This window comes from Cornus florida, unplaced genomic scaffold (genome assembly GCF_030987335.1).
Source record: "Cornus florida cultivar Cherokee Brave unplaced genomic scaffold, ASM3098733v1 CherokeeBrave_3.0.0_Hap2_Chr11, whole genome shotgun sequence".
In the NCBI taxonomy this organism is placed as follows: domain Eukaryota; kingdom Viridiplantae; phylum Streptophyta; class Magnoliopsida; order Cornales; family Cornaceae; genus Cornus; species Cornus florida.
Genome location: NW_026775581.1, coordinates 126,777,360 through 126,803,394, shown reverse-complemented (window position 1 = coordinate 126,803,394; position 26,035 = coordinate 126,777,360). Strand labels below are relative to the sequence as shown.

Below are 26,035 nucleotides of genomic sequence, written 5' to 3'. Positions count from 1 at the left end.
CTATATTGGTGATGCATTATTTAATTAAACAAATAAGTTACCTTTGGATATCCTATATTTACCTAATAAAAAAAAAATACATACGACCCTTTAATTTTTATTTAATCACTTGAAAATCAATTCCCTTTGAGGAATTATTTCTCATAATTAAATAAAATCAATATTCATGAATATCACAAAAAATTATAAGCATCATAATTCATGAAATATTGCAATTATGTTTACTACTAAAATTAATATTCATCAACTATTATGGTTAGGCCACTTTGGTAGCTACCAACCTTTACATAATATGAATATTAAATTAGATAGTAACTAATTTATGATTAATTATGTCTATTACAAAAATTAATATTCATCAATCATTATGATTGGGCCACTTTAGTAGCTACCAATCTTCACATAATATGAATATTAAATTAGATAGTAATTAATTCATCATTAAGTTATATTTACTACTAAAATTAATATTCATCGACCATTATGATTAGGCTACTTTGGTAGCTACTAACCCACACATAATATGAATATTAAATTAACTAGTAATTAATTAATTATTAATTTACCCATTTAACATTATACACACATACTCATAATTGTCGATTAAAGTTTAAGCAACTTCGATCTCAAAAACTTAATAGTCCGAAATTTCATAGAAAATATATTTTTATTTTATATACATAATAAAATATATTATTTTATTTTCGGACTTAAAGATCATAATTGAATCAATTTAAAATTGATTCTACAATATGTATGTATGTTTGGGTACGAAACAACAAGTTATTTGCATGTCTAATTTATTAGATTAAATTTCTAAACTCACAAATTATTCTAGAAATTCAAATACCTAAAATAAATAAATCAATACATATATTTTATGTATTCAATAACTTTAATTTTAATTTATTTTAAATTAAAATCAGAATCTTCAAATCATTGGACAAATACTTATAACAATAATTTAAACCTCTTTAATAAAATAAATAAATACACAAACTTTATGTATTTATTAATTTTTAAATAATAATAATAATGAGTCTTTGTAATCCTTTCACAACTGACTGTTTCTATAAAACAATAGAAAGACAAATGCTATTATTATTATTATTATTTTAATTCAATGTTCTTTATTAGTCATGCACGAAAATCAGTAACCTAAAGCATTGAAGTTGTTTGTCTTACACACATTATGCATACGTTTGTACTATTACACATATGTAAACTATGTATCAGTAACCAACTTTCATAATTTAATTTTAGCTCGAAAATTGAGGTACCCAAACCCAAAAACTACACGGACTGATCTAAACATACGATTCTAAAAGAATGGATTATACAATCAGTTAATTTTAAATTTATACATATTAGTTATGCAACTTTAATGAAAAATAATGAGTTCCTAAACCGTTAGCTCTGATACCACATGTAAACTATAATAATTCACGTTAAGCCATTAATCACAAATTTACATGAATCCCATATCTTAGAACTTCATGATTTTCACATATCTATAATGCATAAATAAATACTAGTTAGATATAAATACCTCGATTCACGATATCAATTCTTGTTGAGATTAAGTCCAACGTCCAGATCCTTTGGTCATGAACTAATCTGCAACTCTGATCAACAGGCAAAGGTGGAAACTGGTTTATCTCTCTTGGCCTTTTGCACACATAAAACTTTTACGTGTTGTTTCATTAATTGTATATAATTGATGGAGTATATGCACTTTTATAAAGGCAGAGAGAGGACCAATTTTCCTATTAATAACGTATTCTACTTTTCATCAAAGTAAGGAATAAGAAAGGAAAACGCTTCTCGAATAAGTAATTACTAAAAAGGTAATTATAAGTTGACCAAAAATAAATAATATTAATTGATATCTATTTACTTACCCACCAAATAATATGTCACATGTCCAAATCATGTGGGCCACAATTAAATAAATAATCTTACACAGAGCAGAGACGAGAGAGTTGGACTCTCAATCTGTGCAAAAAATTGAAGATGAAGTACGAGGGTGATGGAGAGAGAACAGAGCATAGAGTTATCAGAGATGAGAAATTGGGTATAGTGTGAAAGAGTGAAAAGAGGAGAGAGAGATTATGTGTTCCCTTGTTTGCTTTCTCCGCCACTCGTTACGAGAGTCGGTGAAATATTGTCAACAATTATATCATTTTTCAAAGAGAAATCAAATTTTCACCCATTTTTTTTTTTTTTTTTGTATCCATCTCTCTCTATATATCGGATGTCAATGTTTTAGTTTTTTTTTTTTGTTTTCTTTCCTCTTCCCCCTTTAAATACAAGAATTGTCAAGAACTAATAAGAAAAAAATTGGAAGGAAGGAAAATTAAATTTTTTGACAATTTTTATTTATTTATTTATTTTATTTATTATTATTTTTTTTATGGGAAGGAAAGAAAAGTTAAGGGTGTATTATATAGTTTGGGAGTGTTTGGTTTGTATTTTATTATATTTGATTTTGGAATTATTTGGTTTAACTTATTCTATTCTTGGAAAAAATGATATTTATTCTATTCTTATTCCAAACAAATAAAATTCTACATAAATTGGACAAAAATAGTCATTTTACATGGCATGTATTTATACTTATTAATTTTTTTTCTAGTGAAATGAAAGTATTATCTTCATTTTAAGTCTCCAGGGGCTATTTGCACCGTAGCAATAGTATAAGGGTGTTTTACACTACACATATACTATTTTGCACTATATGAATAGTTTAGGAAATTTTTTGCACTCAACCCATATATATATATATATATAATAGAAATGCAATTCACAAATTCAAACAGAATTGCTGAGCCAACCCAATACTACACTGGATACATGCTGGTTTTATGTTTAATGTGTCATTTGAATTGCAATTACAATAAATTTGCACTGAATATCTCTTGATATAATTAGCCTCTCAATGACACTGCTTATTTTTGTCATTTAATTTATATACAACTAGAAAAAAACACTAATAAAATAATCCCAATTACATAAACTAGAATAAGTCACTCAATTTCAACATATAAAGAAGCCAGTTTGGCTTCCACACACACACACACACACATACATATATATATGATTTATGTAAAAGCATTTTCTAATACAAATCTATATATAGAACTGATGGAGAAATTCCATCCAAAGTATCTCGATCAAATTTTTTTTTTTCTTTTCTTTTTTTTTTTTTCCTTCCGGAATTAGATTAACTCATCTTGATGTGCACAATATAGATATTTCGTGCACAAAATGCACATGAATTAATTCGATTAAAATATTTATTTTTCACCTAACTGTTTAACCAAAGTTGAAAACCGAATCACTATCATCAAAATGATGAAATAGAGCGGGACTCGCACGAATCTCATGTTTATTGCATCAAGTGAACGAGACTAATTCGGTTTTACACTTCAGTTAAACATTTTGGCACTTCGATCTAATTGGATTAATTCAATTATCTCATGCTTTTGTGCCTATATACATAGTTAATATATGTGTGTGTTGCTCTATAGTTTCATTTTATTTGTTCTTGTAGATTGACCCATTTCTCTGGATTCGTTACTTGCAAACGATGGACGATCAACTCCGGAATCGTTCGGGGCTCCATATTCGCTGCTTTCGAACTCTTGGCTTGATGTTACTATTTTCTTAAACTTAGACATGTCAGAATCGTATGAAGACGAATCGTATTTTACAGAGCCCTGCCGAGATTTTCCAACATCATTCAAGTCATCCATGGACGAGTCACCTTCTAATGCTCGTACAATCTGCATACATATTTGTAACAAATGAACATCATTTAAGCACATGATTTTAATGCAATCAAAACATACATACACTCTTCAAAATAAATATAGGAACAAATTGCTCTTACTAGGAATCATTCAATCCTTAATTTATAGCAATTTCAAGTTTTTTGAACTTTGGAAGAAAAAAAAATCTGAATTTATTTAGCGTGCTCGAAAAATTTGCAGCCCTATTCTTAGTAAGGCATCCTATTAATAGACTGGAGCAGTGATTAGTTATAAACATCTCTCAGCAGTGATATTGTTTTACATATGTGACCGACAATTATATTTTGTTGCATAACTAATTTTTCATCTCTTTAAGTTGATCCTATCGTTACGTAACAATCTTTAATTAATTGGTGATATTATATTTTTAAAATTTCTCGTACATTGTAGTTTCCTTCGTGCATGTTCTGTGTGCGCGAGTCGTGCAACTAAGGGGTCCATACCTGGCTCATTTTGGGGCGCCTTCTGGCAGAATGACGGATGCTAGCAGAAGCACAGCCACACATGCGTGCCATCTCATCGGGGTCGTACTTACCTTCTAAGTTTGGATCTACCAGTTCCTCATAGTTGCCATTTTCCAATGCCACAGTCAGACTTGGCCTAGCCTGTTTAGTCACACACACATACATATATGGCCGCAGAAAATTAGCGCTAGAGTGCAAAAACATGAAAATTACAAAATTGAAACAATTAAGTACTTCAGGTTTGCTTGGTTTGTAACTATGGAAACAGTTTTTTATTTTTAGAAAACTGTTTGGTTCAGTTTTCTGAAAGCTGTTTTATAATTCTTGAGAACTGTTTTGAAAATTACAAACCAAGCACGCTCTTTATTTTTTTCTCCATAACATATATTTTAATATATATATATATATATATATTTCAATATATATACTTAGATATTAGAGATATACAATAAATTGATTAATTAAAGGACTAACCCAGTCTACTAAGCAGTCTTCCATAATTTTGTTAGTAGTATCCACGGGTCGGCGTCCCGTTATGAGTTCTAAGAGCATCACTCCATATGAGAAAACATCAGATTTCTCTGTCAGCTTGCCGCTTGATGCATACTCTGGAGCAAGGTACCTGCATTAATTTACATTTGGATTAATTCATATTTATACTCTCTCTCACACACACAGACACACATAATATATATAATGACAACACCATAAACATATGTTGTGTGTGTTTGTGTGCATAAACACAATATTAATGGATACAATTAACACCTACGCTAGGTATTATAATATGTGTTTATCTATTCCAGTTAATTTTTATACATACTTATACAATTATGTCTATTTTAAAATTAAATTAAACCAAAAACACCAAAAAATAATGTGAAAAATTTATATGTATTTTATTTATATGACTTACCCAAATGTGCCCATGATACGTGTAGAGACATGAGTATTATTGTCGTTATTAAGTTTAGCCAATCCAAAATCTGCCACCTGAAAAGAAAATTATTTAATGAAAACAAACTCAATTATATTATGTTTAGAAATACCAAATTAAAAATTTGGAACTAGTATTAAAAAAAATTTACAATTTAAAGTTTGAATTAAATTTCTTTTAATTCTAATTCAGAAGGTTGAATTAGACTTAATTGGACAATAAAAGCTTCCTTTGGATGTGTAACCAAAAAAAACATTATGCACGGTCTAATTCACATAAAGATTCTTACCATGGCTTCAAATTTATTGTCCAGTAGAATATTTGCAGCTTTGATGTCACGATGGATAATTCGGGGGTGGCCTACATGTTATAGCCAACAAGTTAGAGAGAGAGAGAATTATATATATATATATAGAGAGAGAGAGAGAGAGAGAGTGAGTGTGTGTTATGAATTAATCAATCTCATACAGTCTTCGTGAAGATAAGCAAGCCCTTTGGCTGATCCCAATGCAATACGAAGCCTAGTCGACCAATCCATAGTCGGCTGACCCTTTCCTGCAACCAAAGTGAAGTTTAATTGCAAGAAAATTTACATACAATGATAGAGTAAAACTAACATGTACTCTTGCATATATTTATAAATATTATTCTCCAAAAATTCTCCATTATAGTTAGGTATATTACTTGTTAATATATATCATATTAATTGAGAACACTTGGCTTCTTCAAAGAAGCAGATTAGTGCCACACCACATTATATCATAATACAACACGGTTACCTTATAAAATGCAATATATATGTAACATATAATAAGGTGTTACAAAGTAATATATAACATGAAAAATGTAATTTATTTGTATTATTATTATATTGTCCATTTAAAGTTATTATATTAATGATTCAATGTGACTATGCATTAGTCATAGGATTGACACATGATTGAATTGTTCGTTCGTGTGTGTGTGTGTGTGTATTCGATTGTAAATTAAGACTTACCATGAAGGTGGAACTCTAAGGTTTGATTTGGAACAAATTCATAGACCAGCATCCTCTGCTCACCAGCAATGCAATATCCGACAAGCGAAACAAGATGTCGATGATGAACACGGCTAATGATCTCAACCTCAGCCTGGAATTCCCGCTCTCCTTGTGCACTACCGGACTTCAAACTCTTGACAGCCACCTCCTTTCCATTAGGCAACACACCTTTGTGTACGTACCCGAATCCGCCTTGACCTTGCAGATTTTTCTCAGAAAATCCATTTGTGGCAGCCGCTAGCTCCTCGTAAGTGAAGGTGTTCTTAGTGAGTCCTAGTCCCAAGTGCGGCGACGGAGGCGGCAAGGGCGTCTGATGTGGGCCGGAGGTGGCATAATCGTTCGTCATATTTCCCGACGGCGGTGGAGGTGGTTGACCCCACCCACCAACATGGGTACCTATGGGTGTACCCATCAAACCTGGTGGCGGAGGAAGCTTCACAACATGGTCTACAGATTGGGATGTGTCGTTCCACTGCTGCCAATCTTGGGTATACCCGTATTGATCACCACCTTAACATAATTCAATCAAAATCTAAAAATTCAAAACTATATATTATGCCCAAAATTGAACTGTGATGTGAATGCAGCAGCAATATTTTCTCATCAATAATGCATTGAAATTTAATTAAATCAGAAAAAAAGAAAAAAATCATCATTCTCTACAATATATATTTAATGTCAATCGTTATATAATATATTGATGCTCCTCGATCTCCTATACGTTGGAATAAAATCCATCAAAGAAACAATTCCCTCAACTAACATGGCCAACATTTCAAGAATTGTACTAGTCCAGCATATATCACATATATATATATGTATGTATGTGTGTGTGTGTGTGTGTATATATATACATATATATATATATATAATGTACATAGTAGTATGAATTATCACCTCTAGGAGGAGTAGGTCCGGAGGTGGCACTAGCAGGACTCCTGTAGTAGGACCTTTTCTTGTTCTTCTTGGTGACACACACTATAAGAAGGATGATCATAACCAGAACCAATGCACCCCCAATTACAGCTGCAGCAATAATAGTACTATTATTTGAGGAATCCGATGAACTAGAACTCGATTGCTCCCCGGTGCCACTAGAATTCGAAGAATTATTTGACGACGAATGAGGCGGTGACTTCACTGGTGCATCCCCATCATCTGTAGACGGAGGCGAAAATGTACCTGGGGATGATGAAGATGAAGGTCTTTCTGAAGAAAGTGGTGGCGGTGGAGAAAAAACCGTCCCCGGTGGAGCAGGACTACTACTACTATTTGCAGAAGTTGGTGGCGGAGAGCCATCATCACCGGGAGGAGATGGGGATCGTGATTGTGATGGCGGCGGCGACGCCTGTTTTGATGAGTCCGGTGAGGGAGGTGGCGACGGTGATCCATTTTGGGGTGGGGTTCCGGATTTTGGAGGCGAAGGGGAAGATTGTTGAGGGGGTGGGGACGAGCCGGGAGGTGGCGAGGATGGTTTGTCCGGTGATGGGGAAGAGGGAGGCGGGGACGACGACGACGACGGAGGTGGTGATGATGGCGGAGGTGATGATTCCTTTGGAGGCGGTGAGGTTGATGGAGGGGGTGATGAATCCTTTGGAGGCGGTGATGATGGTGGGGGTGATGAATCCTTTGGAGGCGGTGATGATGGTGGGGGTGATGAATCCTTTGGAGGCGGTGATGCTGGCGGAGGTGATGTGTCTGGAGGTGGTGATGATGGCGGAGGTGATGAAGGAGGCGGCGATGATGGTGGAGGTGATGTGTCTGGTGGTGGTGAAGTAGGTGGAGAAGACTGTTGTTTATTATCTTTGGTGGAATCGAGCAAAATCATTTGGGGATGAGATTCCGGCAAAGATTTATGAAATTTATCCTTGGCCGAATCCATATTTGCTAATGAGCTTCCGGCCAAGATTTATGAAAAAAAATCTCGCCGGAAACTCAACTTCTCCGACGACCTTGTTCGCTATAGGTCAGCACTCTCAATATGAATGCTGATAAATTCAAAAAACAAAAAATTTACAATGTGATGGATTAGATGTCATAGTACCTAGTTGGAAAAAAAAAAAAAAAAAAATTTATAGAGGGATATATTTGTACCTACAAATAGGTGACTTTGAAATTGAAATCGGAGAGAATATAATTCAAAATTTTAACTAATTTTTCTGGGATTGTTTTCTTGTTGAATTATGGTTTGTGGAATTGTGAGGATGTTGTTTGGGAAATAGGAAAAAGAAAGAATGTACCTGGAGGAAATGTTGTTTAGGAGGGTTGTAGCTCAAAGAAAAGAGAGAGAAGTAGTTTCATTTTGGGCTTTCCATCCGAGAAAGGGTACCCAATTCTTCCTTCCTCGATCAGCTGCCTCCTGCAGTGCCTGTTCCTCTCTCTCTCTCTTTCCAAATCTTTTGGATTGAGCACCTCTAGTTTTGGTGGAGTTTGTTGTGTTGTCTTACCTGTTTCTTCGATGGTTTGACTTTTAATTAGTTGGACGTTTGTTTTGAGACCTTTCTAGTTTTGTCCTCCGCTTATGGGATGACCCTACAATTGTCAGTTTTCTTTCCGTGGTGTCAACAAATGCATTTGTTCAAAGTATATATTTTTTTTGGTAAAGCATTTGTGTTAAAAGTTGGAAAATAGGGCAAAATAAAATGTCATGTTAATAAGGCATGCAACTCATAAAATCTTTGAAACCCATGCAAATATAAAAAAGATGAAGGGTAAAGTGCAACCAACCCATTCCCTAAAAAAAAACTTCAATTTTTAAGGGATATTAAGGATATTTTAGGGTTTATATATATATTTGTCAAAACTGATGTTAGGGGCCAATTTGCATATATTTTCAAATGTTGAGGATTTATTTGCATTTCTTGTATAAAGCTAAGTTGTTATTTTGTTCTGTATATTTTTTTTTCTTTTATCAAAAAATAAATAAAGTTGACACATTTGAATCATTTAATTAGATGACGTTTTCCCATCCATCCTAACCACATGTCCTGGAGACTACTTAATAATTTCTTGCTAATAAGAATTCTAATCAACTTTGTAGGTTGCATGTGGTAAAAAGAATTAATACTTATCAGGAAAATGTTTTGACACAAATTAAATACAAATAAATAATATATTATATTTTGCCAAATTGGTTTATCATCTGATCAGATTTATTCAAATTATATTTGATTTGTTAATCTAATGGCTTATCAGCGTAACAGAAAGTGGAATTAAAATTCAAATTCATACAAATTATCCAGTATACTTTACGGCTTTATTTATTTATTCTTTTTCCTTCTTTCCTTGCTTTGAAGTGTTGGTTGAAAAAAAAGAAAAAAAAGGTATTGCTGTGACTTAGCAAACAAATTTTATTTATTTTTAACTAAAAAAAAAAAAAAAAATTATTTTTATATTTATGCAAAGCACTTCCTGTTATGTGCTGTTTGGTGATGTACTTTCTATGTATTTTTTACTTCTACTTAAATTTTTAGCATTGACAAAAAGCTCTACTAGTAAAAATCTCTAGAATTTAAAAGTACGAAGTTTTTCATATTAAAAACGTCGAACTCAGCATTTGGGTTCCAAATGGTGTGCTTATACAATTGGCAGTATAGATGATGTCTGTACATAGCTTGTCTATATATGTACTGGTAAATTATATATAGCCAAATGCCATATCTATGACCTTTTTTTTTGTGAGAAAATATTGTGTATAATACGAATTGACAAATGTTACAACTCGAACAATTGACTAATAGAAATGCAACCAAACATCAATAACTGTATACAGAAGATATACATTTTGCAAGACATTTTTTCACATTTATAATACGCAACCAAACATTGAAAAATACTGAAAATATTTTCCGGATAACAATTTACATCGAAACCAACAAAAGCCTGAAATGACAAATTATTAGAAGCATAAAACTACACTTTATCATACTCTATTCTGTGTATGGAAATTCATCACAAAGCATACTTATAAAATTTCTAGAAACAAAGTGCTCAGAAAAGCAAGGCAAAATATCATTATATGATCATATATGCGCAGGCCAAAGCAGAAGTTGTGAAGTAGCAATTCGAACTTCAATTCATCACCAAACATGAAAAAACTACCACCATGTTTCAATCTGACGCAAAAAACACAACCTACCATGATCATATATGTGCAGCAGAAGTTGTAAAGTTGTAATTCAAAATTCAATTCATCACAAACATGAAAAAACTACGGCAAAAACACAGCCTACTTGGGGCTACTAACTTTTTGGGATACCACTGAGAGAGTGATCGGGAATCAAACGGACAAGGCTGTTCACATATGGCAGGTAACATGCCTGAGGATCATTCCCGTGCCTGCTTATGACTTTAAGTTTCTGATCTCTCACGTGATATGCATAAACTGAACTCCCGATAAGAATCATCATTAAATCATCATTAACACAAGGCAATGCCTGGACATCCTCAGTTGTGGCCTGCTCATTGCCAAGATCTATAACAATACTCCGCTTCAGGCTCACATTGATACCCCCATATATGAACATTCTGCATTTGTTCCCGGTAAATTTATGAGCATGAATATAGCATAACTCCCCATTCATTTGCGAAAGAACTCCTTTTCGTGCTATGTTAGGAGGGAGAGGCATAAGCCCACAAAACTCATTCTTCATATCAAATGCCAGTATGTTGTCACAAGTTGTTGCCCAGAACACATATCCTTTCATGTAGAACCCACCATTCTTCAGTGTTGAGTCTTCAAGCTCCAAGCATTCTGCAGCAGAGAGCCTCCAAGACCCTTCCTTCGAGGAATATATTTCAAAACACACAATTGGCGGAGCACGCAACGAGTAGAAAGCGCAGATAACCTGAAAATCTGCGGCAATGTTCATTTCAGAAGGTTCAAACACAAGTACTATGGCTGGTTCAGAACCACGACAGTATTTAGGATGGGGAAGCACTTTCCATTCCTGGTTCACAGGGTTGCAAACAATGTAGCTTTTTTCACCATCACGTTCTTGGCAGAGAAGCAAGCCATTGCAGGAGCTTCTGATTACAACAGACTCGGGCAAGAACTGAAGGGAAGGACTAGGAATCCCACACCAAGAGTGATCGAGTGTCACGAAAGTGGGAGTGCTGGTGGGATGCTGGCAGAAAAACCCACATATGTCTCTGAACAGATAAGCCTGCTTGTGTGCTAGAAATGGACTGGCTATCCACCGATCCCAGTCTCTGGAAACAGTTCTGAACTTGACAACTGATTTAGCTGGAAGGAAAGCAAGAACGTGATCCTTCACCACATCTTTAATCTCCATGACATCCTTAAATTTGATGTGTGTTGGAAATTCATGAACCCTCCAATATTCATCCGAACAAGCAACTGTAGTTTGAAAATTTTCATTCTGCAATCCATGGAAAAAAAGCGTGTTAGAATCCTTACAAAATTTTCCAACAAGATCAGAAATTTACCATTTACCAAGGATGGAAGACAAAAATTTCACAAAGATTCCCATTTTGCTCATAAAAGAACATTTAACGAATAGGAAAATCAGGCCCCAACATGAGTCCTTAAGCAACAGAAACATGAACCTGTACCATTCTTTAATCTAATTCTTGAACGTGTGAAGAAATCTGAGCTCAAAATTGACCCCCATCCAGTTATTTAACTTGGGAGTTTTGTTGCCTAGAGAAACAGAGTACAGCCGGCAATGATAGAAGCCGGCAATGATAGAAGCGTTTCACTTCCCTTCTTCTGGACTTCTCCTAGTGAACTGGGAAAATATCTTTGGTTTTGAAAAGAAATATGCATAACATAAAAAAAAAAAGGTATTTTCTAGTCATCATCCATTACCTAAGCTGCTAGGCAATACCAAAAGCTCATGACTACCCCTATACTCAAACACATGAAACTTAGGTAATAATCACCTTCAGTTATGTATGACATGATCCGCATAAAACAAATGCTTCTATTATCAATTGAACAATACTTGCCTCCTTACACAAAAGGAGGAACCTCTTCCTTACGCGCAAGGGGCCAAACAACAAGTCCAGAGTGCACAAAACAGCAAAAATAGACTAGTTAGTTGCCAAAAATTGCCATGTATTTATATGATACATATTCAACGACGTGTTCAACTTAAAATTGCAGATCAATTAGATAGCACAAATGCATCAAAATGTGTGCATAAGCTACAAAAGTTCATCAGTGTGCCCACTAACACAAATGTGTGACAAAGGGAAAGAAGCAAAAGTGTGCAAATTATTGGATTTTAAAAATGCTCAGTTTTCCAGAAAATCATTTCATAGGGTGACTTGAATTCGAACTCTTCTAATCCTTTAATCTACTAAAACAGCATTGTGACATCATGCTCTATTAGCATGCTTAGGATATATTTATATAGTATATGGGCTCGTGATATGGGAGAAACACTAAAAATCATACTGAAGCAACAAATGTTGGATGACTTTATAAAAAATCATGCATCATCAAATAAAAAAGTAAAGAATCTATATACCATGCCATGCGCAACGAGCACACACATACACAAAAGAGACAGTCCTTTTTCCTTCTCAGGGCAGATACGGAAGTGCATTAGACAACAGCCACTCCATTTTCTACAGAAGTCGAAATGAAAATAAACATCCTAGGACTATATTGCGGAGTATAACATGCTCCTAATTCTAGCAATAGAGAAATAATAATAATAATAATAATAATAAGAAGAAGAAGAAGAGAGAGAAAACTAAATCTGTAAGAGTTTTATTCAACCAAATTCCTGTAAAATGCCAATACCCTTCTTCTTTGCAGATTAACGACAACAATTCTTTGCCGAGTGTAGAGTTCTAAACCCACTCCTCTTCCCATACCCATTCCTTTCAATGGCACAAGAATCATTTCAATCAAAATCAATGTTTAAGTAGTGTTCATAGAGAAGCAATGAGCTTCATTTGCAACTACAACTAATTGAAAAAAGCTTATAAGTGTTCCTAGTCTTAGCAATGACCTCAATTTTTGGATTTCTTTCAGTGAACCAGCATCTATTTGCAAAAATTCGTTATGTTTATATATAAAAAAAGAACTCATCTCTTCTAAAATTAAACCTCTGAAAACTTTATGAATGACCCTTCTATATCTAACTTCCAAAGCAGCTTTGCTCTGTAAAGCAGCAGCCTATCACTAATTCCCAAAATTATCAATCACATTTTAGTGTAGAACTCAGGAGATTATAAAGGAAAAAGAGAAAAGGATCTTCAAAGCATACCATGCCATCCTCCATGTCCAAATAATGCTCCTCATCATTGTCCACGTCCGAACTGCCTATGTCAGATAAATCTGATCCTTCTGTCTTAAGTTTTCTTTCTGCAGAAGATTCTGCATCGGAATCAGTACTGGAAAGAGCAAGAGCAAAATCTTCCACACCGACCATTACATAGGAATCATCATCAGTATACTCCATCCCGTCTTCCTCAAACTTCATTATCCAAAAATAGAAACTAACTTCAATTAGCATTATTTAATTTGTAAACCATGTAAAGCAAAGTTAAAGTACTTACAGATGATATGCATAACCTCTGCAAAGGGTAAAAAAATGAAAAGAAAAAGAAAAGGCATGATTGAACATTAACAATAACACCTTATAGAAATACAACTGCTTTGTCTGTTCTAAACTTTAGATCTTATCAGAAAGTTGATTACACAACTTCAGGCAGATAAAGCATCTATAAAGCTATGCCTGTGAATCAAGTAGGTGATTTTGGATTAGCTGCTGGGATTTCGGGTTGAGTGGCGCTGATCTCAACTCGAAAGAGGGCTAGTATTTCGGGTTGTGTAAGTTGAAAAAAATAAAAAGAAAAAGAAAAAAGCAAAAACAGAAAATGAAACAATATCTATCTTCTGAAGTTCTTACAAACTGCAAGGTGCCTTTACTATCTTCAAATGATTAACAACAACTATCAATTTTAAAACTTGAAAAGAAGAGGTCTCATCTCATGATTAAAACAAAAAAAGCAATTAATGAACCCTAAAAATAGTAAAATAGTAATGGTCAACCATAGATCAAAATTTTATAATAGAAAGATGAGCAGTAAACAATAATAACTGATTCAACAAAAGTCGATCAATTGAACACAGTAAGTAAAATTGAAAATTGTTTTCCCAATTGATCTACCATCAGTCTTGAAATCGAAAAGGTAGAGAGAGAGAGAGAGAGAGAATGATTCCAACATTAAAGAATGCTTGCAAAAATCAAACAATGAATTGATTAGTTCATCTATCAAAGAACTTACCCACACCAGAAATGAAAAAAAAAAAAAAATGTACAGGTTGGAGAACAACAGCATAGTAATTATCTTTACCTTTATATATATGTATATATATATAAAGAAAACACCACAGTAATACGAAGAAGCTTCAAGGAAAGACTCTTTTAGTCAGTCAAGTCAAGATAAGATAGTAAAAAAAAGCCAAAGTAATTCAACATATTGTGTGTGGTTTCACACCTTAAACCGACATTCTGTGGTAAAGAAAGCTCGCAGCCAATAAAATATCTAGTCGCAATTAGTCAACAAAATTAACCAAAAAAAATTTACCCAAATACACAAAAGAATAAAACAAATTATGGAAACCGAGGAAATGAAATCGAAGATGGCCATAAAATCAGAACAAATCTCTGAACTTATTTCATGTTCCAATAAAGGAAATTGAAAAAAAAAAAAGGGAACACAAAAACAGAATAAATCTGTTAACATATTTAATGTTCCCATAAAAGAAAGAGAAAAAAAATGAAAAGAAAGAATGAAAAAGAACAAACATAATACAGTGAAAACCATAAAGTGAAGATCATTCTCAAGAAACCAGGAGATCAAATCTTTCTACTTCTTCAATTACACAATTATGTGTGTATATATAGCGTATATCTACTATTAAATCCTAGAGAAGTTAAAGAATCGCACAAAGACTTCCAATAGTTTACTTCGCCGTACTATGCCCGAACTCTGAACCATATAAAAAATGGAAATAACTTGACAAGAATCACATTGATCATTCAATCATTTTAAGAACAGAGCATTAAAGATATATAAATCACATTGATCATTCAAACAATCCTAAGAACAGAGCATTAAAGATATATAAATATTTTATACACACACCATGTACTGTTCTTGAATATAAAAACGTCGTTCTTGAAATTGATCAAAACTCACCCTCAATTTGTATAGTATCGCTGAACTTTGATAATCGAATCAGAAGAGAGACAGTCGCTGCAAATCCCTAAAGACGATAACGATGAGAGAGAGAGAGATTCAAAACCCTAACGCCAAGAACGATCAGAGAGAGAGAGAGAGAGAGAGAAGTGGTTGCTCTTTGTAGAAAGGCCACACGGTTGAGCATAGCGTTTAAATTACACGTAGTTTCGGTACAGTTTCGCAGCAGAGTCACCTAAAGCCTTGACTCTTGACTAAAGGTTAATACGTGGGCCATATCTATTGGCCCATTTGTGGGTCCAATCTTAAACATTTCTACGACGACAATTTTACCCCTATTCACTACCTATTTTCACAGTTCTGAGAGTTATATATATGTCAAACTGGATATTGTTAATTTTTTTTGAAGCATATATAAATTCTTTTACTAATTTTCATAATCTTTTAAATTTCTAATTATAAAGTTCACAAAAATTATAAATTCATTGTTATGTCTGTTAGAATTGAATTAAATTACTAGCTAAGTTATGGAACCTTTCTCGATAAATTTGAGATTTTAATTAATTAATTATTTATTTTTTCATGAGGTATATTTGTCATAGGGTTGCCTATCCGATGCTCGTTGCATTTTAATTTTTATAATTCACACTTTAGAATTTTGGTCAAATGAAAATTTTTGAAGAAAATTTATTTCCATAACCACTTTGTCATAGAATTTTCCTACAAAAATACAAAGAAAATTTTTGATTTCTTGAAATTTTTTTTTTGAACTTACTGTAATGCCCTTTACTTTGTAGTAAATTTTATGTTATTTAAAACCATAAAAAGGTAATTTCTTATAAATTTTTTGAAAAAAAAATAATCAAGTTAATCCAGAATCGAATTTTTTTTTTATTCACTTCACTATTTTTAACTTTCAATTTTCACAATTAATTGCTATCTAACAAAACAGAGCATGAATCTAGCTAGTGTATTTTAAAAATGAAAAAAATTATTTATAGGGTATTCTCATGTGAATCATGCACTCAAAAAAAAAAAAGAAAAAAAAAAGGGTTATTGGATGGATTGGAGAAAGCTGTGCTTTTCTGACCTAAATAAACGTACCTAAACTTTCTATAAATTTTTAAGATATTGCTTAATTTAGTCCAAAATATATATAAAGAACAAAAAGTTGAAGTTGTGCTAATGGTATAACCCCTCCATTAGGAGGGGGTTCGAGTCTGAGTGTATAGACAAAATTGTATGTAATTTTTTTTAAATGATGTGACAAAAGGTTGCTTGCCAATTTCTTAAATATATAATACTTGTTTTATATTTATATTAACTCACTAATAGTTATTAATTGCATTTATTTTATAGGACTCTTAACAATACTATTTGTATTATGTCATTTCTGTTTACAATTTTGTTGTTATAAATACTACTGTAGCAACATGCAGTAAAAATGCTGTTAAGCAAATGTCCTGTTTTCCTGAACCAGTGTTTATATATATATATATATACAATAGTGTTCAATTGCTCCCCGGAACAAGAAATTATATACTCACTTTTAATTGTAGCCTTAGGATCTAATCCTACGACAATTAGTTAATTAACTTTTCTTTTGCCAAATTCGCAAACTGGCCACTGACACAGTAAAATTAATCTAGAAATTAAAAGTCATCATTTTTAGTTTCTTCCTACACTTTTATCAATAGAATAAATTATGCATGAAATCAAGAAAACATATACCTAAATGATTTTAAATAAATAGAGAACATAATTCTCCATTAGAATCCTGTAAATTAAGGACCTGGACACTAAGAATATTTAGATGGATATATAATAATATATTAAGAGTTGTTTTGCAGGATCCTTTTAAAAAATTTATGAAACCAATAGTCGTCTCTTAATTCTAAATTAATTGTTGAACAAATTTACAATCTTTAATTAAGCTGAGTATAAAACATGGATCAATATTAAAATTTGAGTTTAGATTATAATTGATACTCCTCAAACAATCTTTATTTCATGGCCATTTTATATACCTCTTTTGATTAATTTTATTTGGTTTCGATTGCTGTTTGCAAATTTGTTTAACAAACAACCGATAATGATGGAAAGAGTTTTTTTACAGGACAGAGAAACCCAGACAAAGAGTAGCCAAATTATTTTATTCTTATTTCCTTTAATAAATTGTGTAGTTCTATTATTTCCCTTTAACAATATTTAATGGTATGGAAAGAAAGAGTAAGTTTCTTAAAATAAAGAAAAGAAAAGTTAATTAACTAATTGCCGTAGGATTAGATCCTAAAACTACAATTAAAAGTGAGTATATAATCTTTTTGATCCCAGAGAACAATTGAACACTACTATAATATATATATATATATATATATATATATATATATAGATACACACACACGCACACCTAAAGATTAAAAGCCATAAAATCATATAGGATCTTGAAAAGGCCGCAAGACAATTGAGGACCTTAAATGGTTACTTGATTAGGATGACAACTTGATAAAATTGTTAGATTTTAACAAATTTGTTAAATCTAATTTTTTAAAAACATAAAAAATTATAACACAAGAAAAACCATATGCAAATTAAACATTCTCTCCTCCTCATAATTATATTTCTTCTTTAGATCAATAAAACTCTCTTAAGAGCTATTTCAATTAAAGACGTCGAAGTCAATTTATAATTTCCAAATAAGAATGTAGAACCAAAGAATAACAACCCTTGGGAATGAATAATATCACAGTTTTTTTCTTTCTTTTATTGGACAAATAATATATATATCTCTCTCTCTATATATATTTTTTCATCTGCGATTCTGCATACGTATATATACACAATATACAAACCTTTATTTGAGTGATGCATATGCAGATTACGGGGTGGATAAAATGAAGGAAGAAGAAAATTTTGAAACCAAAGACATGGGTCTATTGAAAAATACTCGGATAATTCATCTACTGCAGTGAGATTAAGTTATTTGATAATTCAATTTAGTATAATTTTTAAATTAATTTTTAATTCAAACAATACACAAGGTAGAAATGCAAAGACTTGGCACATGATGTCATCGCAGACAAAAATGGATCCCTCCAAGTCATCATTAGGTCTCAGCGTTAGAAATGAATTTTTTTACTTTTAATTCAAAGTAGAATTAAATTTCCTAGATATAATAAGTATATAAACACATACATATTTAATTACATGTCAACAATTTGCTGCATAGAGAATGTGACTAAATATCCATTTTATTCCTTCCGCTTTTAATTAAATCTTAACATTTATAGAATTTGATTAAAAAGATGAGAATGAAGTGATTTGGATAAAATCTATCTTCAACGCCACGCGCACACACCCTTACCGATTGCCAGTTATCTACCTATCACGCCACTAACATATCATTCTCAATACAAATGGTCATAGCACAAATCTAAAAACTTTATTTAATATTGGTCACATAAGAAATGAGAAAAACAGAAAGAAAAGGCTAGAGAGTGAGAGAGGGCCAATATTCATTAAATTTTTTTTTTTTTTTTTTTGATAAGTAAGATTATATTAAAAAAAATAATAATAAATAAAATAATGATGTTCAAAGTTTATTTTATATGAAACATATACCTGCTGAGAAATTATAATGCCTGATTATAAATGAGTTGATGCAGGCAAACATTTAAAAAGAAAAATCCTTGTACTATTTATGTTAAATATAGTTCAAAATTTTAACTAATTTTTTTTCAATCCCGAATCAAAATCACGGATTAGGTGATCCCAAACTTGCATTGGATGTTAGATATTTCGCCGTACAAGCTTGTACGAGTTCATGATTTAGTAATAATGGTTGACTGTCAAAAAGCACTGTAACACAATGCCGGGGTTCAATCATAGCCTAACTATTTATCATCCGTGCATTCAACTGTTTAAATTCCATTTTCATGAGTCAACAGTTCCTACGACATTTAAAATGGGACAGCAGATGATTGTGATTCAAAAGAATAATATATTACTTAAAAGATAAAACCCATCTAATAATTTAATGCACTTCACATCAATCAAAACCCGAAATCATGCTATAGCCAGATATAGATTCAGAAAAGGTCTATTAACAGTAATAGATGACAACCCAGAAACTAGTAGGAAACCTTTGACATGAAAACCCAAAAATTCCTAACCAGCCATCTCTGTAAGGCAAACAACTATTACTCTATAACATAGAGATGCTTCTCAGAGTTCAAACTTTTTTATGACTAAACGCAGTTTCTAACGAGTAAGACACCGATTAAGCAGGGGTTTAACTAGATATAGACAAGGTTATTCACATAAGATACACACCTCATGTTCAACTCAACTGCATGAGTCAGGACTGCAGTCTCTTTAGTCTTCAGGTCATAAGAAATGAGTCTTTTCCCGGACTGAACAAACAATTTATTACTACCTGCGAACACCACCATTGCCTCGTCAAATGAAAGCTCACCAACTACTGCAGCGTCTAAATTGATGCGACTCTTCTCTTCCCATGTCCTCGCATTGCTGCTCATTTCCATTGTGTTAGAGTACACATTAGACAACATATTCACCGATATTGCACGACCGGTTGCATGAGCTGTACAAAGCTTTCCGTCTATCACTCCCAAGGAACCTTTGACACCATAATAGCCTTTGATGAGTTGTGATCTTTCTTTCTTGAGATCGAAGGCAAGAATCCCACTATGCTTGGACTGCCAATAAACAACACCATTAACATGAATGCCTGACCTCGGCATAGGCTTCCTGCTGGCAAAGCATATCTCCCCTGAAATTTTCCAAGATCCTTCTGTAGAAGAATAAATCTCAAATTCAGTTGCATTATCAAAATCAGCAGAAGGGAAAGCACAAATCAGCCTGTATTCAGCCACAAAGTTGAAGAGCGATGGTTCGAAGACGAGGACAATAGCAGGATCAGGCCCATGAACAGCATTTGGTTTTGGAAGTTTCTTCCACTGCTTCGTAGCAGGATTGCAGATGTAGTAGGCCTTATCCCCAGTAAGCCCCAGGCAGCAAAGTAATCCATTTGAAGAGCCCACGATGTCAACAGGATCGGGCAAAAACTTCAGAGATGGGTCTGGTACACCACAGGACTTAGCGTCAATGGAGACAAATGATGGTGAGCCCGCAGGGGACTGGAAAAAGAAGCCTGAAATAGCATGGAAGGAAAGAGACTGGTTGTGGGCAAAGAAGGGAGTTGAAATCTGAAGCTTCCAGTCCCTACAAACACCTTGGAACCTGAAAAGTGACTTTGCAGGAAGGAAAGGAAGGGTGTGCTCCCTTATTATGTCTTTCAGATCCATGTAGATCTTATTGTTACTGCTGCCAATGAATTTATTCAGCCTCTTTCCTCGATCCATTGCAAAATCTAGTTTGCTACTTGAACTGCAATGACATTTCAAAATCTTTAAGAGGCAATATGAAAAAATAACAACAATAACAAAAGAAGAAAGCATAGATTACCCACTTGGTTAATCCTAGTGGTTACTATGGGTATAAAATGACTGTTTCTGTGTATAGGCCATAATTCAGGTCTGTTACATAAGTTTCAGTTCATTCATTTGTTGAGTAAGATAATTTGTTCTTTATAAATTTCAGGAATTAAATTCAAAAAAAGATGCATTCACTTGTACAGAAGACATAGTTCTTAGTAAAAACTATCATTCTCATTGCATCCATGGAGAAATTTTTCAAAACACGAATTTTCAGGGCTTGAAAAATTTTACAATGACTCTATTGCTCAGGAACATATTTAAATAAGTGATGGTTCAAGGTGTGATTCACAGCAGTATCATTTTACATACTTTTGACATAGCTGATGGATACTGAAGTATACTTAATGATCCTTGTTGAATTTGCATAATTATATTATTAGCACAGTATTGTCATTCACATCATAATACTCTTAACACACACACACACACATCCATCTATCAAAAAACTGAAGGGCCTATTACATCCACTAAATGCCAGTTAAAGAAGTCCGTCACGAGCATAATTTCTCATTTGAACAAAGAATTTCTAATACGGTAGCCTTTTTCTCTTTCTGTTTTTGTTTTTTTTGTTTTTTTTGTTTCCTAATCAGAACCAATAGATTCATTTATTCAACAAGGATGACACAATAAATATTATAACCATAAATGATACAGGTCAAGCATGCAGTGTACTCCTTTTGTAGCAGATAGGAATGTAGAGTAAGGATAAAAAATAACAAGAAAGCAGAAATAGCAGCAGTCACTAATTAATTTATGCACATCATATATACAAATTCAAACATATTAATCAATATTATATATTTGTCTCGTGCATAAAAAATTATATCTGATAATTCATGTCTTCAAGAGGAGCCTCTGCAGAATTTTGTTCATGTCGTGCACAGGCCCGCACTGCATTCGCAGTGTTTCTTTTTCTATTTTGATATAATTAGCATTATTTTTCTAAGCCCTCATTTTCTACTATCATGGAAGTTTTCATTGTCCTAGTACCCAAAAAAAAAAAAAAACACAACTTTTAGCTCTTGAGAATTTGTCAAAAATTTGTTATTTAGGGAAATTTTTTTTGTCAAAAATAACTTCATAATTGCCCAAAATCAAAAACTCATATGAAAAAAAATGAATTGTTGACCATAAGGACCATCCCACACATACATAGAAAATTATATCTGATATTCGAAACACGAATTTTCGGTGCTTGAAAAACTTTATAATGACTACTGCTCAGGAACATATTTAACTAAGAGATGGTTCAAGGTGTGATTCACAGAAGCATCATTTTACATACAATTGACATAGTTGATGAATAATAAAGTATACCTAATGATCCACGTTGAATTTGCATAATGATATTATTTTGCAGCCAGAGCATAGTATTGTCATTCACATCATAATACTCTAGCACACGCACAAGCGCGCGCGCACACATATATATATAAAATTGAAGGGCCCATTACATCCAATAAATGCCAGTAAAATGGAATTTAGGAAAAGGGTAAAAACGAAGTGGTAACCATAAGAAGGACCATCCCACACATCCAAGAATTGGTAAGAGATTGACCCTTTAAAAGCATTATCTCTTCTTTCCAACTACATCTAAAACCCTAAACCCAAATTCAAATCAGACTACAAAAAAAAAAAAAAAAAAAAAAAAAAAAAAAAAAAAAAAAATTTCAATATCAAACTTACATGATCGAGTGCCCTGCTGTGAGAATCAGTTAAAGAGAATTGAGTTTACTGTTGGCGGAAAGTTTAGAAAATTTGAAACCCTGATCCAAAGAGGCGCACGACGATAGAGTGTAATTATCATGATTGAATGCTGATTAGCGATTAAAAAAAAACTACGATTCTAAAATCAAAACCGAAAAAAAGAGTGCAAGTATGAGATTACGTGTATATATATATATATATATATATATATAGATATGTATATATACCTTTGTGAATCCGATTTTGATCGTCAGAGAGTAATGAGTAAAGTGACAGAGAGAGAGAGAGAGAGGTGGGGATTTTTCCGATTCGATTGGCCCCTCTCTTTTTTTTGACCCGGAAGGAGACTCCAAGTAGACTTTATATTGTTTATAAATAAAATAAGATAATAGAGAATATAAAGAGTAATACTTTTTCCACCATTTTTCCGTATGGACTTGCATCTTTTAATTTAAATATTTTTTAAATTATTTTAAGTTGAATTTATTTTTCCGTATGGATTTGCATCTTTTAATTTAAATATTTTTAAAATTATTTTAAGTTAAATTTATTATACATTGACACGTAATATTTAAATTTTATTTGGATTAAATTACGTTAACTAATTTTAAAAAAAAATTTAAAAAGTGTACCTGACTTCTTTTTCTTTCCCTTTTCTTTTTTTCGCTCTCTCTCTCTGTCAAAAGTGAATGTTCTTCCCCACTGTTTATATCTATATGTGTAGTACACATTTTTTTTACTGGCTTCCACCCAAACAAATAAGGGCAATAATTAAACCATTGCTCTTATGTCAACCCTAAAACCTAAAGTGTTTACAAAATTTCAATCAAACCAAACAAAGAAAATCATACATATTTTCATATCAACTCCTAAAATATTTAATGTATATAAATTCACAATCGAAAAGAATAAACATGAATATATATATTCACACCTTCCACCAAAAAAATAAGGACAATAATCAAGCAATTGATCTTATGTCAACCCTAAAACCTAAAACGTGGAGTGTTTACAAAATTTCAATCAAACCAAACAAAGAAACATGATCATACATTTTTTGTATCAACCCCTAAAATATTTAATGTATATAAATTCACAATTGGAAATAAAAAATCGTTGGAAAAAATATTCATTTTTTGTGCGAAATATTATTCATTTTTTGTGCGAAATATTCCACGAACGTGGAAAGGAGAAAGAGGAGAGAGGACGCCTTTAACGTGGTTAAAGTATAGTGAATTTTACTTATTTCAATTTTTAAACTTTGGTAAATTTACATTATCTCAAAACGGTACAATTTTTAAAATTTCTTTAAATTAGTTGACATAGTTTAACATAAGCCGTGGATAAATTTTTAAATGTCAAATGTCAATTTACAACGAATTCAACTTAGGATAACTTAAAAAACATTTATCTCAAGAATCCAAGTCCTTTTCATATATAAAATAAGGTTGGGTTTAGGACTAGAGGGATGGCAATGGAGCCCCATATTATTATTATTATTATTATTATTGCCTTTTGGTCCGCATTTATTAAAGTTAAACTTATTCTTTTTTAAAATCATTTATCAAAAGACCCTTATACCCTGTTCCTAATTTAAATTCCTCCAGGGTCTTATTTAACAAATTTTTTATTTTTAAAAATATGAAATGGTGGCGGTTTGGTGTTTTAGTTTATGAAATGATATTTTAATATTTTTAGTATTATATGAGGTATTTAAGTAATTATGTGATATAAAATGGGGTGGGATACGACCGAGCTACCTATCCATGTATTCTTCCCAAATCGTATTATTTTGATGCGTATGTAACGTCTTATATTGATATGTAATACTCATCATATCAAGATGGAAGACAAACGATATTACAAAATCAATAATGCAACACACACACACGACAATATTATTCTGAAAGTGTTGTGAGTGTTTCTTTTTAAATGTCACGGTGTTGCTTTCTCCATATAATAACTTTGTAGGTGTTATGCCTAGGTGTTATAGTGTTGAGGTGCGTTGTGTTGGTGGCAAGCGTGATATGTTTCAATGTCATGTTTGTCATTTATACGTGTAAAATGTTGCAAGTGAATCGAAATGACATTGTTTTAACACACTCAAAAAGAATTCAGGTCCAAAGCATCAAAGCCATAGACTTAGCCAGATAATTTTCAAATCAACGTAAGAGCTTAAGGCTGGTTTTAGCGTTAGATACAATAGATTTATTGATGGCTCAGGTAGAGAATAATTGGGGCGTGTGACAACTCCCTCTAAAATATCTCAACAAAACAGTCTCGTAACTTTGGAAGGAGTGCCTCTTCACAAAGGGGTATTAGTATCACTCTCGAGTTAGAAGTGTTTGATTTCTTAGGTTCAATTTGATTTTTTTATTTTATTTATAAAAATAAATAAATTCCTACGTGTATTTAGTTATGATTAGCTAGTGAAGCAACATGTGTTGAAAAGGGTGTTGAGTTGAATATTCGGTTGTAATGAAAAATGTACAAAAAGAGATGGAAAAAAAAACTATTTTACAACATGAACAACAATAAAATTTAACCCCCAAAAAATTCATTTTTTTGGTGCTTTTTTGCAGTACCATTTTGTCACACTCTACACTGAAACATCCCTCCCACAACATGTTGGCAGTACAAGCTGATTCTTGCTCCATAAATACTATTGTACTCCATCTTTCGTGTTTTTTTTTTTTTTTTTTTTTTTGTCAGTATCCCTTGCAAAATAATTGCGATGTGAAGATTTCAATTTGGCTTCGACGTTTTAGTATTTTCTCCTGATTCTACATAGCTAGAAATTGGTGCTACAAATGCAAATGTTTGTGACTTTGTGTTCGTGCGAAGAAATTTGAACCCAAAAAATAAAAATTAAATAAAAATACCCCGGCTCCGTATATTTAGACAAAAAATATATTTTTTAAAATATATATATATTTTTCCAGGTAAAATATTTTTATATTTTTACTTTTTCGATATTTGGTAAAGGTCTACGTTAAGGTTGAGGTCAAGCCTATCGGGTAGGGCATGTAAAAGAACTTGTCGAAAATTTATGAATAAATTATTTTTGTTAAATTTTAATATATATATATTTTTTTGCACTGAGGCTCCGTTTGTTTGGCTGTAAAATATTTTTAAAAAAATATTTTAATATATGTTTTTTTTGCTAAATATTTTACGACAACTAAACATTAAAAAATAAAAAAATATTTTTTAAAAAATATTTTACAGCCAAACAAACGGAGCCTCACTACTTAATTTTTTCCATCTGTATTCAAGTGAGCAGTCGAGCAAGATTTAGAGCAGGTTCGGTCGGCCAAACACTTGCCCAGTTGGGCATCCTTGTGTTCGACCTCCGTAGCTTCATGATTAATTGT

General features: G+C 32.4%; 3 protein-coding genes across 6 annotated transcripts; all 3 read right to left on the bottom strand.

The window, feature by feature from the left end:
• Positions 1-2,998: 2,998 nt before the first annotated feature.
• On the bottom strand, positions 2,999-8,205 carry LOC132282085 (proline-rich receptor-like protein kinase PERK4). The gene is made up of 8 exons (XM_059783714.1): positions 7,150-8,205; positions 6,211-6,762; positions 5,682-5,768; positions 5,503-5,573; positions 5,193-5,269; positions 4,751-4,898; positions 4,256-4,417; positions 2,999-3,785 (listed from the first exon to the last, which is right to left on the bottom strand). Exons 1-8 carry the CDS (start codon positions 8,132-8,134, stop codon positions 3,525-3,527), a joined length of 2,343 nt encoding a protein of 780 aa, XP_059639697.1. The 5' UTR covers positions 8,135-8,205; the 3' UTR covers positions 2,999-3,524.
• Positions 8,206-10,368: 2,163 nt separating this feature from the next.
• Positions 10,369-15,626, bottom strand: LOC132283926 (F-box protein At5g07610-like). 3 transcript variants are annotated; one of them, XM_059785970.1, is made up of 3 exons: positions 15,436-15,626; positions 13,494-13,703; positions 10,369-11,633 (listed from the first exon to the last, which is right to left on the bottom strand). In XM_059785970.1, the coding sequence occupies exons 2-3, from the start codon at positions 13,686-13,688 to the stop codon at positions 10,494-10,496; spliced, it is 1,335 nt and encodes a 444-aa protein (XP_059641953.1). In that variant the 5' UTR covers positions 13,689-13,703; positions 15,436-15,626; the 3' UTR covers positions 10,369-10,493. The 3 variants fall into 3 exon arrangements, with proteins under 3 accessions (XP_059641953.1, XP_059641951.1, XP_059641952.1); XM_059785968.1 differs by lacking the exon at positions 15,436-15,626 and adding an exon at positions 14,518-14,574; XM_059785969.1 differs by lacking the exon at positions 15,436-15,626 and adding an exon at positions 14,400-14,486.
• A 3,857-nt stretch (positions 15,627-19,483) lies between these two features.
• On the bottom strand, positions 19,484-23,001 carry LOC132284118 (F-box protein At5g07610-like). Of its 2 annotated transcripts, XM_059786188.1 has the most exons (3): positions 22,889-23,001; positions 22,641-22,720; positions 19,484-20,844 (listed from the first exon to the last, which is right to left on the bottom strand). In XM_059786188.1, exon 3 carries the CDS (start codon positions 20,817-20,819, stop codon positions 19,731-19,733), a length of 1,089 nt encoding a protein of 362 aa, XP_059642171.1. In that variant the 5' UTR covers positions 20,820-20,844; positions 22,641-22,720; positions 22,889-23,001; the 3' UTR covers positions 19,484-19,730. The 2 variants fall into 2 exon arrangements, with proteins under 2 accessions (XP_059642171.1, XP_059642172.1); XM_059786189.1 differs by lacking the exon at positions 22,641-22,720.
• Positions 23,002-26,035: the final 3,034 nt, after the last annotated feature.